Source organism: Protomyctophum bolini (assembly GCF_963924005.1).
Source record: "Protomyctophum bolini genome assembly, chromosome: 18".
Classification (NCBI taxonomy): domain Eukaryota; kingdom Metazoa; phylum Chordata; class Actinopteri; order Myctophiformes; family Myctophidae; genus Protomyctophum; species Protomyctophum bolini.
This window is the reverse complement of record NC_137879.1, coordinates 1371182-1388133: the sequence shown is the minus strand read 5'-3', so window position 1 is coordinate 1388133 and position 16952 is coordinate 1371182. Positions and strand designations below refer to the sequence as shown.

The 16952-nt window shown below is 43.2% G+C and overlaps 2 protein-coding genes across 5 annotated transcripts in view; both read left to right on the top strand.

Annotated features, from left to right (window-relative positions):
- wnk4a (WNK lysine deficient protein kinase 4a) overlaps positions 1–10004 on the top strand; it is a 114774-nt gene extending 104770 nt beyond the window's left edge. For 3 of the 4 annotated variants that reach the window (XM_080789921.1, XM_080789920.1, XM_080789919.1), the window contains exons 22-26: positions 1268–1444; positions 1659–1898; positions 3474–3724; positions 5030–5133; positions 5557–10004. In XM_080789921.1, the coding sequence (XP_080646047.1) occupies positions 1268–1444; positions 1659–1898; positions 3474–3724; positions 5030–5133; positions 5557–5559 (775 nt within the window). In that variant the 3' untranslated portion in view covers positions 5560–10004. The remainder of the gene's footprint in view (positions 1–1267; positions 1445–1658; positions 1899–3473; positions 3725–5029; positions 5134–5556) is intronic. The other variant, XR_013965813.1, reaches the window with a different exon arrangement.
- Positions 1–16952, top strand: part of LOC308333367 (vacuolar protein-sorting-associated protein 25) — a 208638-nt gene that overhangs the window by 131639 nt on the left and 60047 nt on the right. The window lies entirely within an intron of this gene.

Sequence of the window (16952 nt, the reverse complement as noted above, 5' to 3'; positions counted from 1 at the left end):
CACCCCCCCAGGTTAACCCCCATGTCCACACCACCCCAGCACCACCCCAGGTAACCCCCATGTCCACACACCACCCCAGCACCCCCCCAGGTAACCCCCATGTCCACACACCCCCCCAGCACCACCCCAGGTAACCCCCATGTCCACACCACCCCAGCACCACCCCAGGTAACCTCCATGTCCACACCACCCCAGCACCACCCCAGGTAACCCCCATGTCCACACCACCCCAGCACCCCCCCAGGTTAACCCCCATGTCCACACCACCCCAAGTTAACCTCCATGTCCACACCACCCCAGCACCCCCCCAGGTTAACCCCCATGTCCACACCACCCCAGCACCACCCCAGGTAACCCCCATGTCCACACACCACCCCAGCACCCCCCCAGGTAACCCCCATGTCCACACCACCCCAGCACCACCCCAGGTAACCCCCATGTCCACACCCCCCCAGCACCACCCCAGGTAACCTCCATGTCCACACCACCCCAGCACCACCCCAGGTAACCCCCATGTCCACACCACCCCAGCACCACCCCAGGTAACCCCCATGTCCACACCACCCCAAGTTAACCTCCATGTCCACACCACCCCAGCACCCCCCCAGGTTAACCTCCATGTCCACACCACCCCAGCACCACCCCAGGTAACCCCCATGTCCACACCACCCCAGCACCACCCCAGGTAACCCCCATGTCCACACCACCCCAGCACCACCCCAGGTAACCCCCATGTCCACACCACCCCAGCACCACCCCAGGTAACCCCCATGTCCACACCACCCCAGCACCACCCCAGGTAACCCCCATGTCCACACCACCCCAGGTAACACCCTGAGCGCACAGTACGGAGTTCTCCGCCCTATCAAAATTGATTTGATCAAAAGGATGGAGATTATAGATATCAAAACCTCTTGATCTAAATCATCCCGTACCTGTCAAGGTCGTCCTGTCAAGTTTGCGTCCGACAGCAATGTAAAAAAATTACACTAAACCTTTTTTTAATGTCACAATGCCTTTAAAGGTATATTCAGTGATTTCACTTAATTCAAATATCACTTATTTTTTTGGTTTTGATGTGTTCCTCCCTGTCCCCAGTTAACCCCTGGGGGTCAAAAAACCATAGGTTTCGTTTTTGGCTCTCTATCCTGATTGGATGAAAGGCTTTGGGTCCCGAGGCAAAAGCGAAACCTAAGGTTTTTTGAGTGAAATCACTGAATATGCCTTTAAGTAGAGTAAATATAACTAATTACCCCACCCCCCACAGAGCACCAAACCCTCAAAGCGCAGAAAGCCAGGCGGGGGGGCGGGGCACCAACCCGGAGAAACAGCGGCAAGGGGGAGGAGCCAGGAGAGAGGAGGAGGAGGAGGAGGCGGAGTTTCAGCGTCAGAGAGGAGGCGGAGCCAGGAGTAGGCGGAGCCGGAAGAGGACGTGCAACCTCAGGTTAGAAGAATAGTTTGGGATTAGTCATCATTTTAGTTTACATTTATTTTATAATTAACTCAGTTTTAGATATGTTTTAGAGCAGGTTTGCTAGCTTTTATTCGTTTTTAGTGTCGCTAGCCCCTTCTATATTCAGTAGTAGTGTAGTGTTTTTCACTTTTCCTTATTTTAGTTTTAGTTAGTTTTAGTCAACTAAAATAACCTTGTGCCTCAGCCTGGTGGGGGTGTCGGCGGACAGCGGCCTATCGCTGACGTCGCCCGCGGGAGGGGCGGAGCCATGGGACGGAGGGGCGGGCCCTAACAATAACCCCGCCCAGTACAACATAAGCCACGCCCTCAACCACCTGTGGATGACGAGCTGCAGCCGAGGCCACGCCTCCTACAACAGCAGCGACGAATCGGACAGCGACGACGCCGACGGCATGTGGGAGGAGCTTCACGAGCTCAGGGCCAAGTGAGTGCTCGCTACTGATTGGTCCATTTGGGATGGGGCTTAGTCCATGTGGGAGGAGCTTGGTCCATGTGGGAGGAGCTTCTTGATCTCAGCACCACATGTGGACATGGTCAATGTGGGAGGGCCTTAGTTCATGTGGGAGGGGTTTAATACACGTGGGAGGAGCTTAATGAGATTCAGGGCCAAGTGAGTGCTAGCCTATTGGTCCATGTAGGAGGGGCTTAGTCCACGTGGGAGGGGCTTGGTCCATGTGGGAGGGGCTTCCTTGTGAGGTGTTGTGACCTTGTAGATGGGCTGTTTTCTAAATGTTCTGAGGTAATAAGAACAAATAATTAGAAAGAAGAACTACTCTAAAAGGTGTTGTAGCCTGCCCTTTGTTTCATCATCCGAGGCGTACAGGTCTTTAAATAAATACTTTATGAAACGTCTGTGGGGGATAAATTAATGAATGGGGAATTCTCTTCCGGTGCCCTCGAAAGGGGGCGGGACCATGGACATATATACAGGCTACAGTACAGTACAGTACAGTACTGAGGGGCTACAGTACAGTACAGTACAGTACTGAGGGGCTACAGTACAGTACAGTACAGTACAGTACTGAGGGGCTACAGTACAGTACAGTACAGTACTGAGGGGCTACAGTACAGTACAGTACAGTACTGAGGGGCTGCAGTACAGTACAGTACAGTACTGAGGGGCTACAGTACAGTACAGTACAGTACTGAGGGGCTACAGTACAGTACAGTACAGTACTGAGGGGCTACAGTACAGTACAGTACAGTACTGAGGGGCTACAGTACAGTACAGTACAGTACTGAGGGGCTACAGTACAGTACAGTACTGAGGGGCTACAGTACAGTACAGTACAGTACTGAGGGGCTACAGTACAGTACAGTACAGTACTGAGGGGCTACAGTACAGTACAGTACTGAGGGGCTACAGTACAGTACAGTACAGTACAGTACTGAGGGGCTACAGTACAGTACAGTACAGTACTGAGGGGCTACAGTACAGTATGTTCACGTTATGAAGTAAATACATATTCTGATATTAACCTGTGGGCATTAAGTGACCCCCGGGGCCGCCAGTTGCTCATGTATGGTCTAAGGGGAAATTAATGGGATATTCACTTCCGGTGCCCTTTAAAAGGGGGGCGGGACTGCCCTCGAAAGGGGGCGGGACTGCATGCCCTCGAAAAGGGGCGGGACTGCCCTCGAAAGGGGTCGTGACTGCCCTCAAAAGGGGCCGTGACTGCCCTAAAAAGGACTGCCCTCGAAAGGGGGCGGGACTGCCCTCAAAAGGGGGGACGGGACTGCCCTCGAAAGGGGGCGGGACTGCCCTCAAAAGGGGGACGGGACTGCCCTCGAAAGGGGGCGGGACTGCCCTAAAAAGGGGGGCGGGACTGCCCTCGAAAGGGGGCGGGACTGCCCTAAAAAGGGGGGCGGGACTGCCCTCGAAAGGGGGCTGGACTGCCCTCGAAAGGGGGCTGGACTGCCCTCGAAAGGGGGCGTGACTGCGCCGCTCTGTCATTACGTCTCTCTGTTTTGCTCCTCCCCCTCCACCCCCCCCCCCCAGACACCTGGCGGAGGTGCAGAGCCTGCAGGCCAATCAGAAGAGAGAGATCGAGGAGCTCTACGAGCGCCTGGGCAAGGCCCCGCCCCCGGGCATCGTGTCGCCGGCCGCCGTGCTGTCATTGGCCAGCCGCCAGCGACGCCTCTCCAAAGGCTCCGCCTCCTTCAACCCCGCCCCCGCCTCAGGCTCCTCCTCCTCGTCCTCGCGCAGGAACAGCCTGCAGCGATTGGACGTGGCGCTGCCGCCTCTCCAGGGTAAGGCCCCGCCTCTCCAGGGTAAGGCCACGCCTCTCCAGGGTAAGGCCATGCCTCTCCAGGGTAAGGCCACGCCTCCTCCTTTAGACCAGTAAGATGCGCAAACGCGGGAAGCGAACACAGCTCGTACATATTTAAGTTAAGTTATTTTTAAGTTAAGTTTAGCCATAACCATATAAGGAGTCCCAAAGCAGCTATACGTCCACATATGGAGTGTGTTGCATCAATCACAAACAAATCACTCAGCTCCATATATGGGCACAAAAGCGTGACACACAGACAGACAGACAGACAGACATGATCTGCTAGGTCTCATAGTAAGTGCTCACTGCAGTCGCAATCAGACCTTTATTTTTCAATAGCTAAAGCATAACATAATGCTAACACCAAAAGGGGTTCCCGCCCCAAAAGGGGTTAGATCAGTGCTGTTCAACCTGTGGGGGGGGGGGGGGGGGGGGGGGGGGGGGGGGGACAGACGGACGATACCCACACCATTATTTTGGGGGAGGGGCTTCCCCAGATTTAAGGCTCCATCTTGCGCCACCCAACCCATTTAACCCATTCTGACCTGAGATCAGATTCATACGAGGGTTTCACTGGACACACACTAGGTCTGATTAACCCTTATCCCTAAACGTATTTGCCTTTTTTTTGTTTTACTATTTTGAAAATCATTTTTTAAGGGTTGTGACAGCATGCCCTTGCTGACGTCCACGATGCCCCATCTAAAGATATTTAAGGCCCTATTTTGAAACAAAAACATGTTTGAATAGTTCAACTAGCCGATTTACAAGCTCACGTGTGGATGTAGATCAGCCCCCTCAAGGAACCACGAGGGTCCCTGGATCACACCTTTGAGAGCCACTGCTTTAAATAAATACATAACTAATATAGAGCATATTTGATCAAATTTAGGAGCCAAACTTTTTTGACGAATTAATTTAATTCAAACGCGCACGACACATGCACATCCACGACATGCATGCGCACGTGCACGCGCGCATGTGTCCTCTTTTTGGTAATTCAGAATATGGTATGCCTATTATATAGTATAGTATGTATATATTTGACATGGATACTCCACTGTTACGTTCTCAATTTTGGGCGGGAACCCCTTTTGGTGTTAGCACTATGACTGACATAGAAACATAGGCTTTTTCAGAAAACTGTCCTGATGTAGAAGACATTTTTATAATCTGATCTCAGGTCAGAACGGTGTAAGTCGCTCTGGATCAAGAGCGTCTGCTAAATGCCTACATTGTAAATTGTAAGTGATTTCTCGAGCGTTTGTTTGTGTCCATGCAGGGATCATCAGGAGGAACTCTCTCGGGGGAGGAGGAGGAGGAGGCAGCTCTCAGGAGAAACCCTGCAAAGGAGTGACCTTTGACCTTAGTGACATCAGTAGAATGGTAGGTGACCTCTCTCTCCCTCTCTCCCTCTCTCCCTCTCTCCCTCTCTCTCCCTCTCCCTCTCCCTCTCCCTCTCCCTCTCCCTCTCCCTCTCCCTCTCCCTCTCCCTCTCCCTCTCGCCTCTCCCTCTCCCTCTCTCTCTCTCTCTCTCTCTCTCTCTCTCTCTCTCTCTCTCTCTCCCTCCCTCTACCTCTCCCTCTCTCTCTCTCTCTCCCTCTCCCTCTCCCTCTCCCTCTCCCTCTCCCTCTCCCTCTCCCTCTCCCTCTCCCTCTCCCTCTCCCTCTCCCTCTCCCTCTCTCTCTCTCTCTCTCTCTCTCTCTCTCTCCCCTCTCTCTCTCTCTCTCTCATTGTATATATCAATAAGTAATAAGTGCTGCTTTTAATCATCCAACCAGTGATCTTCCTCTTCCTCTTCTCCCACAGTAAGAATGTTCTACCCCGATTTAGCGCCTTTTATCCAAGGCGCTTTACATAGACTGTGCATTGAATTCACCCATTCACACGCCGATGGCGGAGGAAACCATGCAAGGCACCACAGGAGCAATTAGGGGTTCAGGGTCTTCTTGCTCAAGGACACTCAAAGGACGCTAACTCTGGGGGATCGAACTGGGAACCTCACAGTTTCCGACCAGCCACTCTACCCCTGACCCACTGCCGTCCCATCTGTGCTCTCGCCCTCCTCCTCCTCCTCCTCCTCTTCCTCCTCCTCCCTCCTCCTCCTCCTCCTCCTCTTCCTCCTCCCCTTCCTCCTCCTCCTCCTCTTCCTCCTACCCTCCCCGGTACAACCTTAGAGTATATATGAATAGAGAAGGCACCCAGAGGAAACCCTGAGGCGAAATGGACATAGTGGCCGAATGAAGGTATTGCAGCGCTGGGCCCCAAACACATGAACGCGCTGGTCCGTTGACTATCATTGTGCACGTTCACGACGGACGACGTTCGTGTGCGTTCAGCGCGTTCATGTGTTTTGGGGGCCACTCACTCACCATTGCAATCCGTCCCAGAATGCACTCTGTTCCTATACCCGGAAGGAGGAGTGAAATCGACTCATGCGCTTTTGAGCAACTTAATGCAAGTGGATGGGAGGAGAACTCGGGTGTCTTCTCTATTCATTATATATACTCTAAGGGTACAACACAGCGGAGAACACCGACGTCACCAAAGTTTCGCCCAGAGTGAACAGAAGTGGAAGAACAGGACATGGATTGCTGTGAGAACAGAACTAATGTCTGTCCGAGAGAAAGAGAGAAATACTTGTATTGTACAGAAATACTGCGGTTACAATCGTTGATGCACCACTTTGCTAATGGCTAAAGCTTCCTCTGCTCGAAAAGGCAATATTATTATGTAGGTAAATATATATTTTAAGTGAGGAACATGTGTAAGACATTGACGGCTACAGTTGGTAAATGATCTGTCTATTAACCCATTCTGAACGGGAACCCATTCTGGTGTTAGCATCATGTTATGCTTTAGCTATTGAAAAATAGCAGATCTACAAGCTCATAGCGCTCCACCGAGTGGCGCGCTACGAGCTTGTAGGTCTGCTATTTTTGAAAAATCGAAGAACGACTGATTTTTTTTTAGAATCTGATCTCAGGTCAGAATGGGTTAATCAGACCAGTGTGTGTCCGGTGGAAACCTCGTATGAATCTGATCTCAGGTCAGAATGGGTTAAACCCATGGTGTTCGTATAATCATCTTTACACACATACAGATTGGACGTTGATGGCGCTGCCCAAAACAAAGTAAGACATGTTATTCAACTCAATTTAAAATACTCGTGGCTGTGCTGATGAAACGAAAAGGAACCGTCTGGTATGTTTGACATATTGTAATAACTTGGTTTATTTGACGGTATAAAATCAACGATTATGACCAAATACTGTATACGGGTTGAAAAAAAAAGGAAAAGAAAATTATTAATTTTTAAAGTTAGTTCAAATGAACGATCAATCCTTCAAACTACTGCCGTAGCCCTCCTCTGTAAATATGTACATATTGCTTTCATAGATTGTTTACAACATATTATATATCTGAGTGAATTAAATGTGTTGCAACTTTAATTCCTGCTCAAGCAAAAAAACCTATAAAAAAAAATCACATATTATGACATGCTGCCTCTTGCATAGATCAAGCACTTTCATCACTTTATCCGTATAACTTTTCTCGTGCATTTATTTTATATAAATCATTTATTTTATATAAATCAATACAAAGTGTGTGTGTTCGTGTCCGACGAGGGAACGGGACCGACGCGGGTCGTTCATCTATCGTCGCTGTCGGGCCTGAAACCTCCTATTCGTACTTCGTAACTTTAAATGCTACCGCTATATTCCACGAGGTGGCGCCGGTACGCCGTGTAGACCATTTGCGGAAGTTGACAGCCGTCCATTAATTATTGTTGAGCCAGATTCTCATTCCAGAATTATGCGTGCGCGTCGTATCCGTGTGGAGGCTGTCTAACGTGAATAAATGCAACAACAAAAACATTTAAAATTAATACCCATATCCGGGTCGTACCAAAGACCGGGTCGTACCAAAGACTGTGAAAAATGGGACCCAGAATGCCTCCCTGCTTCTTGGCACTCGACGGCATCCCCCGTACCTGGCATTAATACGGTTAACACCCTTGATCACACAAAAAAGGAATATTCGAAGGTTTAATTTATTTTTTAATTCATGTTCATCACAAGTAGCAGAACTACAAAGCGACGCGCTTTGAGCTTTTGTAGATTTATTTTCCCACAACATGTAAAGATTCTCCGTGCATTTTTCCGACGAGCATCATCAGCAATATAGTGAAAAATGGCAGATCTACAAGCTCACAGCCTGACTGTCGCAAAAATACTCACATTTAAGAGTACCCCGAGTAAAAGTATATATACGTACTTTGCTACTCCACCACGTCTCGGACTACATGTATTTTATTTGTACGGACGCACGTTGAATGTCCGTGAGTTGAAATGAAGATGAATGATCTAACGCTACAGAGATCCCTTCTAACTGTGAACCAAATACAGCGGCAGTGATGCAAAGTAACTGAGTACTTTTACTTAAGTACTGTACTTTACTTGAGTATTTTCAATACTTTTACTTCTACTCCACTACATCTCAGAGGCAAGAGTTTGTACTTTCACTCCACTACAATCATTTGAAAACTTTAGTTACTTTGGAGATTTCAATTTTGATTAGAAAACACTTCAACCCTATACACATCTCGGTCATTTGAAAATAGCCGATCTACAAGCTCTCGACGCGTCGCGTTGCGAGCTTGTAGATCGGCTATTTTCAATAGACTTTTCTACACATTTTGAACTTGTGAAATGGGACATTCTGCAATATGAATACTTTCACTTTTAGTACTTTGAGTACATTTTTGATGCCGATACTTTTGTACTTTTACTCGTAACGAAGTACTTCTAAATTGCAGCATTGGTACTTTTACTTTTAAGTAAAACCACTGAGTACCTTTTCCACCCATCGTACCGCGGACGCCTTAAGACACTGAACTGTATCGTCTCTGATTGACGCCCCTTTGAAGACTTAAGACACTGAACTGTATCGTCTCTGATTGACGCCCCTTTGAAGACTTAAGACACTGAACTGTATCGTCTCTGATTGACGCCCCTTTGAAGACTTAAGACACTGAACTGTATCGTCTCTGATTGACGCCCCTTTGAAGACTTAAGACACTGAACTGTATCGTCTCTGATTGACGCCCCTTTGAAGACTTAAGACACTGAACTGTATCGTCTCTGATTGACGCCCCTTTGAAGACTTAAGACACTGAACTGTATCGTCTCTGATTGACGCCCCTTTGAAGACTTAAGACACTGAACTGTATCGTCTCTGATTGACGCCCCTTTGAAGACTTAAGACACTGAACTGTATCGTCTCTGATTGACGCCCCTTTGAAGACTTAAGACACTGAACTGTATCGTCTCTGATTGACGCCCCTTTGAAGACTTAAGACACTGAACTGTATCGTCTCTGATTGACGCCCCTTTGAAGACTTAAGACACTGAACTGTATCGTCTCTGATTGACGCCCCTTTGAAGACTTAAGACACTGAACTGTATCGTCTCTGATTGACGCCCCTTTGAAGACTTAAGACACTGAACTGTATCGTCTCTGATTGACGCCCCTTTGAAGACTTAAGACACTGAACTGTATCGTCTCTGATTGACGCCCCTTTGAAGACTTAAGACACTGAACTGTATCGTCTCTGATTGACGCCCCTTTGAAGACTTTCCATAATCTGTAATATATTCCAAAGAAGAAAAAAAAACACCTGTGTGAACCGAGTGGTGCAACTCCCCTCTCTCCCCCCCCTCCCCTCTCTCTCTCTCTCTCTCTCTTTCTGCTCCGTCAGATTAGCTTTATTATGGATATCAATCCGCGTCACTGAGAACTATTTTTTCATTATTATTTTGGCTCGGCCTTTCCTTCTTTAGCGAACCTAGACAGTCAGAAGTTGGATTTGCGTCCAGCAGGTGGCAGCCATGTCACATACTTCTGTCGTTCCAATTTCACGCATGCGCACACCACTCGTGCTCATTCAGGTACACAAACAAACAGGTACACGGACATTGCTGGTTGTAGGAGTGGTTGCACCACTCAAAAACACAAAGCTTTATAATGTTCCGTTGTGTGAAATGAAATGTCGACTGTATGAATCCATGTGATTGGGTTATAGGGTTAGTGTTGTGATTGTGCCGCTTTGTGAAGCTGCCACGCTGAATCTGTGCCTCCGCCTCGCAAATGATGTCTTCTTTTTATATTTGTACTCCTCTGTCGTGATTTTGGAGGCGAGATCAGGCGCCGTGTAGAAACATACTTTGAGACGATTAAAAGTGATTTAAATTATGCTCGCTGAGACTTGGTTTGGTTTGTAAAAACACTTTTATTATGTTGACGCACTCGCACTCACACTCACACTCACACTCAATTCAAAGGGCTTTATTGGCATGAGAAAAGAAAACTTAATACCTCATACTAAGCATTTAAAGTATGAGTTATAAAGTACAGCAGCCTTGTGTTCATACAAACTACACAGGCCTTGTGCCTTGTGTTCATACAAACTACACAGGTTCATCTCTACTACTGTTGGAGCAGCCATAAACTACACAGGTTCATCTCTACTACTGTTGGAGCAGCCATAAACTTTTGGGACTTTTGGAAAATGAAAAAAACGGTGGGTTATAGCCCATGTTTTTTGAAATTTTGAAAAAAAAAGTTAGCCTCGTTTCTCATCATTTTGGACCGTGGGCTATAGCCCATATCGTACGGCATACTATGGCACGCCGTTTTTCATCATTTTTGAGGATTTGAAAAAAATGAAAAATAAAAAAAACGGTGGGTTATAGCCCATGTTTTTTGAAATTTTGAAAAAAAAAGTTAGCCTCGTTTCTCATCATTTTGGACCGTGGGCTATAGCCCATATCGTACGGCATACTATGGCACGCCGTTTTTCATCATTTTTGAGGATTTGAAAAAAATGAAAAATGAAAAAAACGGTGGGTTATAGCCCATGTTTTTTGAAAATTTGAAAAAAAAAGTTAGCCTCGTTTCTCATCATTTTGGACCGTGGGCTATAGCCCATATCGTACGGCATACTATGGCACGCCGTTTTTCATCATTTTTGAGGACCTTTCGTTAACCTTTCGTTTTTGTCATTTCGTCATTTTTTTCAAATCTTTAAAAATGATGAAAAACGGCGCGCTATAGTATGCCGTACGATATGGGCTATAGCCCATGGTCCAAAATGATGAGAAACGAGGCTAACTTTTTTTTTCAAAATTTCAAAAAACATGGGCTATAACCCATCGTTTTTGTCATTTCGTCATTTTTTTCAAATCTTCAAAAATGATGAAAAACGGCGCGCTATAGTATGCCGTACGATATGGGCTATAGCCCATGGTCCAAAATGATGCGAAACGAGGCTAACTTTTTTTTTCAAAATTTCAAAAAACATGGGCTATAACCTTTCGTTTTTGTCATTTCGTCATTTTTTTCAAATCTTCAAAAATGATGAAAAACGGCGCGCTATAGTATGCCGTACGATATGGGCTATAGCCCATGGTCCAAAATGATGAGAAACGAGGCTAACTTTTGTTTTCAAAATTTCAAAAAACATGGGCTATAACCCATCGTTTTTGTCATTTCGTCATTTTTTTCAAATCTTCAAAAATGATGAAAAACGGCGCGCTATAGTATGCCGTACGATATGGGCTATAGCCCATGGTCCAAAATGATGAGAAACGAGGCTAACTTTTTTTTTCAAAATTTCAAAAAACATGGGCTATAACCCATCGTTTTTGTCATTTCGTCATTTTTTTCAAATCTTTAAAAATGATGAAAAACGGCGCGCTATAGTATGCCGTACGATATGGGCTATAGCCCATGGTCCAAAATGATGAGAAACGAGGCTAACTTTTTTTTTCAAAATTTCAAAAAACATGGGCTATAACCCATCGTTTTTGTCATTTCGTCATTTTTTTCAAATCTTTAAAAATGATGAAAAACGTCGCGCTATAGTATGCCGTACGATATGGGCTATAGCCCATGATCCAAAATGATGAGAAACGAGGCTAACTTTTTTTTTCAAAATTTCAAAAAACATGGGCTATAACCTTTCGTTTTTGTCATTTCGTCATTTTTTTCAAATCTTCAAAAATGATGAAAAACGGCGCGCTATAGTATGCCGTACGATATGGGCTATAGCCCATGGTCCAAAATGATGAGAAACGAGGCTAACTTTTTTTTTCAAAATTTCAAAAAACATGGGCTATAACCTTTCGTTTTTGTCATTTCGTCATTTTTTTCAAATCTTCAAAAATGATGAAAAACGGCGCGCTATAGTATGCCGTACGATATGGGCTATAGCCCATGGTCCAAAATGATGAGAAACGAGGCTAACTTTTTTTTTCAAAATTTCAAAAAACATGGGCTATAACCTTTCGTTTTTGTCATTTCGTCATTTTTTTCAAATCTTTAAAAATGATGAAAAACGGCGCGCTATAGTATGCCGTACGATATGGGCTATAGCCCATGGTCCAAAATGATGAGAAACGAGGCTAACTTTTTTTTTCAAAATTTCTAAAAACATGGGCTATAACCTTTCGTTTTTGTCATTTTGTGATTTTTTTCAAATCTTCAAAAATGATGAAAAACGGCGCGCTATAGTATGCCGTACGATATGGGCTATAGCCCATGGTCCAAAATGATGAGAAACGAGGCTAACTTTTTTTTTCAAAATTTCAAAAAACATGGGCTATAACCCATCGTTTTTGTCATTTCGTCATTTTTTTCAAATCTTCAAAAATGATGAAAAACGGCGCGCTATAGTATGCCGTACGATATGGGCTATAGCCCATGGTCCAAAATGATGAGAAACGAGGCTAACTTTTTTTTTCAAAATTTCAAAAAACATGGGCTATAACCCATCGTTTTTGTCATTTCGTCATTTTTTTCAAATCTTCAAAAATGATGAAAAACGGCGCGCTATAGTATGCCGTACGATATGGGCTATAGCCCATGGTCCAAAATGATGAGAAACGAGGCTAACTTTTTTTTTCAAAATTTCAAAAAACATGGGCTATAACCCATCGTTTTTGTCATTTCGTCATTTTTTTCAAATCTTTAAAAATGATGAAAAACGGCGCGCTATAGTATGCCGTACGATATGGGCTATAGCCCATGGTCCAAAATGATGAGAAACGAGGCTAACTTTTTTTTTCAAAATTTCAAAAAACATGGGCTATAACCCATCGTTTTTGTCATTTCGTCATTTTTTTCAAATCTTTAAAAATGATGAAAAACGTCGCGCTATAGTATGCCGTACGATATGGGCTATAGCCCATGATCCAAAATGATGAGAAACGAGGCTAACTTTTTTTTTCAAAATTTCAAAAAACATGGGCTATAACCTTTCGTTTTTGTCATTTCGTCATTTTTTTCAAATCTTCAAAAATGATGAAAAACGGCGCGCTATAGTATGCCGTACGATATGGGCTATAGCCCATGGTCCAAAATGATGAGAAACGAGGCTAACTTTTTTTTTCAAAATTTCAAAAAACATGGGCTATAACCTTTCGTTTTTGTCATTTCGTCATTTTTTTCAAATCTTCAAAAATGATGAAAAACGGCGCGCTATAGTATGCCGTACGATATGGGCTATAGCCCATGGTCCAAAATGATGAGAAACGAGGCTAACTTTTTTTTTCAAAATTTCAAAAAACATGGGCTATAACCTTTCGTTTTTGTCATTTCGTCATTTTTTTCAAATCTTTAAAAATGATGAAAAACGGCGCGCTATAGTATGCCGTACGATATGGGCTATAGCCCATGGTCCAAAATGATGAGAAACGAGGCTAACTTTTTTTTTCAAAATTTCTAAAAACATGGGCTATAACCTTTCGTTTTTGTCATTTTGTGATTTTTTTCAAATCTTCAAAAATGATGAAAAACGGCGCGCTATAGTATGCCGTACGATATGGGCTATAGCCCATGGTCCAAAATGATGAGAAACGAGGCTAACTTTTTTTTTCAAAATTTCAAAAAACATGGGCTATAACCCATCGTTTTTGTCATTTCGTCATTTTTTTCAAATCTTCAAAAATGATGAAAAACGGCGCGCTATAGTATGCCGTACGATATGGGCTATAGCCCATGGTCCAAAATGATGAGAAACGAGGCTAACTTTTTTTTTCAAAATTTCAAAAAACATGGGCTATAACCCATCGTTTTTGTCATTTCGTCATTTTTTTCAAATCTTCAAAAATGATGAAAAACGGCGCGCTATAGTATGCCGTACGATATGGGCTATAGCCCATGGTCCAAAATGATGAGAAACGAGGCTAAGTTTTTTTTTCAAAATTTCAAAAAACATGGGCTATAACCTTTCGTTTTTGTCATTTCGTCATTTTTTTCAAATCTTCAAAAATGATGAAAAACGGCGCGCTATAGTATGCCGTACGATATGGGCTATAGCCCATGGTACAAAATGATGAGAAACGAGGCTAACTTTTTTTTTCAAAATTTCAAAAAACATGGGCTATAACCTTTCGTTTTTGTCATTTCGTCATTTTTTTCAAATCTTCAAAAATGATGAAAAACGGCGCGCTATAGTATGCCGTACGATATGGGCTATAGCCCATGGTCCAAAATGATGAGAAACGAGGCTAACTTATTTTTTCAAAATTTCAAAAAACATGGGCTATAACCTTTCGTTTTTGTCATTTCGTAATTTTTTCAAATCTTTAAAAATGATGAAAAACGGCGCGCTATAGAATGCCGTACGATATGGGCTATAGCCCATGGTCCAAAATGATGAGAAACGAGGCTAACTTTTTTTTTCAAAATTTCAAAAAACATGGGCTATAACCTTTCGTTTTTGTCATTTCGTCATTTTTTTCAAATCTTCAAAAATGATGAAAAACGGCGCGCTATAGTATGCCGTACGATATGGGCTATAGCCCATGGTCCAAAATGATGAGAAACGAGGCTAACTTTTTTTTTCAAAATTTCAAAAAACATGGGCTATAACCTTTCGTTTTTGTCATTTCGTCATTTTTTCCAAATCTTCAAAAATGATGAAAAACGGCGCGCTATAGTATGCCGTACGATATGGGCTATAGCCCATGGTCCAAAATGATGAGAAACGAGGCTAACTTTTTTTTTCAAAATTTCAAAAAACATGGGCTATAACCTTTCGTTTTTGTCATTTCGTAATTTTTTTCAAATCTTTAAAAATGATGAAAACGGCGCGCTATAGAATGCCGTACGATATGGGCTATAGCCCATGGTCCAAAATGATGAGAAACGAGGCTAACTTTTTTTTTCAAAATTTCAAAAAACATGGGCTATAACCTTTCGTTTTTGTCATTTCGTCATTTTTTTCAAATCTTCAAAAATGATGAAAAACGGCGCGCTATAGTATGCCGTACGATATGGGCTATAGCCCATGGTCCAAAATGATGAGAAACGAGGCTAACTTATTTTTTCAAAATTTCAAAAAACATGGGCTATAACCTTTCGTTTTTGTCATTTCGTCATTTTTTTCAAATCTTCAAAAATGATGAAAAACGGCGCGCTATAGTATGCCGTACGATATGGGCTATAGCCCATGGTCCAAAATGATGAGAAACGAGGCTAACTTTTTTTTTCAAAATTTCAAAAAACATGGGCTATAACCTTTCGTTTTTGTCATTTCGTAATTTTTTTCAAATCTTTAAAAATGACGAAAAACGGCGCGCTATAGAATGCCGTACGATATGGGCTATAGCCCATGGTCCAAAATGATGAGAAACGAGGCTAACTTTTTTTTTCAAAATTTCAAAAAACATGGGCTATAACCTTTCGTTTTTGTCATTTTGTCATTTTTTTCAAATCTTCAAAAATGATGAAAAACGGCGCGCTATAGTATGCCGTACGATATGGGCTATAGCCCATGGTCCAAAATGATGAGAAACGAGGCTAACTTTTTTTTTCAAAATTTCAAAAAACATGGGCTATAACCTTTCGTTTTTGTCATTTCGTCATTTTTTTCAAATCTTCAAAAATGATGAAAAACGGCGCGCTATAGTATGCCGTACGATATGGGCTATAGCCCATGGTCCAAAATGATGAGAAACGAGGCTAACTTTTTTTTTCAAAATTTCAAAAAACATGGGCTATAACCTTTCGTTTTTGTCATTTCGTCATTTTTTTCAAATCTTCAAAAATGATGAAAAACGGCGCGCTATAGTATGCCGTACGATATGGGCTATAGCCCATGGTCCAAAATGATGAGAAACGAGGCTAACTTATTTTTTCAAAATTTCAAAAAACATGGGCTATAACCTTTCGTTTTTGTCATTTCGTAATTTTTTCAAATCTTTAAAAATGATGAAAAACGGCGCGCTATAGAATGCCGTACGATATGGGCTATAGCCCATGGTCCAAAATGATGAGAAACGAGGCTAACTTTTTTTTTCAAAATTTCAAAAAACATGGGCTATAACCTTTCGTTTTTGTCATTTCGTCATTTTTTTCAAATCTTCAAAAATGATGAAAAACGGCGCGCTATAGTATGCCGTACGATATGGGCTATAGCCCATGGTCCAAAATGATGAGAAACGAGGCTAACTTTTTTTTTCAAAATTTCAAAAAACATGGGCTATAACCTTTCGTTTTTGTCATTTCGTCATTTTTTCCAAATCTTCAAAAATGATGAAAAACGGCGCGCTATAGTATGCCGTCCGATATGGGCTATAGCCCATGGTCCAAAATGATGAGAAACGAGGCTAACTTTTTTTTTCAAAATTTCAAAAAACATGGGATATAACCTTTCGTTTTTGTCATTTCGTCATTTTTTTCAAATCTTCAAAAATGATGAAAAACGGCGCGCTATAGTATGCCGTACGATATGGGCTATAGCCCATGGTCCAAAATGATGAGAAACGAGGCTAACTTTTTTTTTTTTAATTTCAAAAAACATGGGCTATAACCCATCGTTTTTGTCATTTCGTCATTTTTTTCAAATCTTCAAAAATGATGAAAAACGGCGCGCTATAGTATGCCGTACGATATGGGCTATAGCCCATGGTCCAAAATGATGCGAAACGAGGCTAACTTTTTTTTTCAAAATTTCAAAAAACATGGGCTATAACCTTTCGTTTTTGTCATTTCGTCATTTTTTTCAAATCTTCAAAAATGATGAAAAACGGCGCGCTATAGTATGCCGTACGATATGGGCTATAGCCCATGGTCCAAAATGATGAGAAACGAGGCTAACTTTTTTTTTTTTAATTTCAAAAAACATGGGCTATAACCCA